Consider the following 1,524-nt stretch of genomic DNA (forward strand, 5'->3'; position numbering starts at 1 on the left):
ACACAGCCCTCACCCCCCACTGTCTGCATTCCTCGGAGAGTGGCCACCCTTACAACACGCCAAAGCTGCACATCAACCGGCACCTGGCCCGGGAGCACTACGCCAACCCTGCGCTGGACCCCAGCTGCAGGAAAGCCATCTTCACCCAGGTACGGCCACACCATACCCCGTGCCAGGTGCCTGCCAGTTCAGAATTGCTTGCTCACACCACATCTCCTCCCCTTTCTGCTCTGCTCCTCTCCAGCTCTATGAAGGCCTTGGATGTCCCAAGAACAACCAGCCCTTGGACTACAGGTAGGTCTTCAGCATTGCATTTGTGGGGTGTCACCTCCCCAGGGCAGCATGTGGGGGGGATGGCAGGTGCTGCTCCGTCTCTTGGAGTGCATGGATGGGGCTGTTGCTTCCCCACAGGTGGCCCCTGACCTACAACCAGTGGTGGACGTGTGAGTTCATCAGTGAGGGCATCATCGACCAGGGTGAGAACTTTCTCCTACTGCCCCAGGAGCTTTCTTCTGGGCTTTCTCGTGTTGGGGTACAACTCGGTGGGTTGCCCACTGCCCACACTGTCCCAGGTTCTGTGGGGCAGATAGCCCTTCTCTGCACACGTGAGCTGGTCCTTGCATCTTCCCCAGGGAGGGGGACAGCTTGGCCAGATCCTGTGGCTCAGTGTCTGGCTCTGGCATGTGAGGAAATAACCCCTGGCATGTCAGGAACTAACCAGCCTCTGCCTCTACCGCAGGTGGTGGTTTTCGGGACAGTCTGTCAGACATATCAGAGGAGCTGTGTCCCAGCTCGGGTGATGTCCCCATACCCCTGCCCTTCTTCGTGCGCACCTCCAACCAGGTTTGGCACCACGCTGTCTGCCCGTCCCAGCCCTGGGCAGACAGCCAGCAGAGCCTGGAGGCTTTTTGGGGTGTTAGTCCTATCTTAACGCTTGTAAGGCTACAGGCCAGGAGTCTCTGCTTGTACCTGGGTGGTGGAGATCTCGGGGGTTGTAAAGGGCAGGAGAGGCAGGTGGAGGGGTGATGGAGAAGGATGCTGCAGGAGGGACCATGCTGGGCTGGTCCACAGGTCTCGAGCCTCTCTCCTACAGGGTAACAGCAGCAGCAACACCAGGGACCCCTCCTGCAAGGACTTCCCCAAGTATGAGTGGATCGGGCAGCTGATAGGAGCAGCCCTGAGGAGCAAGGAGTTTCTGGTGAGGACAGCAGAGACTCCCTGGTTGGCAAGGGGTCTTGGTGAGGGCTGCCATGTCTCGGGCAAAGGCTCAGTCCTCAGGTGAAGGCAGGGCATGGGGACAACAGACGTATGCACTCCCTCTGGCAGATCCTGGCTTTGCCGGCACTAGTGTGGAAGCAGCTGGCAGGGGAGGAGGTCAGCTGGAGCAAGGACTTCGCCACCGTGGACTTGGAGCTGGTGAGCAGGGCTGCTGCTGGTGAGCCAGTGTGCGAACCCCTGGCAGCTCTGGCTCTTCTGTGATGGCTTTTGCCTGTTGAGGTTGCAGGTCAAGCAACTGGAGATGCT

General features: G+C 59.5%; 1 protein-coding gene across 1 annotated transcript in view; it reads left to right on the forward strand.

Moving 5' to 3' along the window:
- The window catches only part of LOC104281484 (E3 ubiquitin-protein ligase HECTD3-like), a gene marked incomplete at its 5' end in the record, with an annotated part of 7,316 nt that overhangs the window by 3,864 nt on the left and 1,928 nt on the right, over positions 1-1,524 (forward strand). Inside the window, 6 exons of the mRNA XM_009879492.1 lie at positions 4-149; positions 245-294; positions 412-476; positions 740-843; positions 1,094-1,198; positions 1,327-1,453. Of these exons, the coding sequence (XP_009877794.1) occupies positions 4-149; positions 245-294; positions 412-476; positions 740-843; positions 1,094-1,198; positions 1,327-1,453 (597 nt within the window). The remainder of the gene's footprint in view (positions 1-3; positions 150-244; positions 295-411; positions 477-739; positions 844-1,093; positions 1,199-1,326; positions 1,454-1,524) is intronic.

Source organism: Apaloderma vittatum, unplaced genomic scaffold (genome assembly GCF_000703405.1).
Source record: "Apaloderma vittatum isolate BGI_N311 unplaced genomic scaffold, ASM70340v1 scaffold24092, whole genome shotgun sequence".
Taxonomy (NCBI): domain Eukaryota; kingdom Metazoa; phylum Chordata; class Aves; order Trogoniformes; family Trogonidae; genus Apaloderma; species Apaloderma vittatum.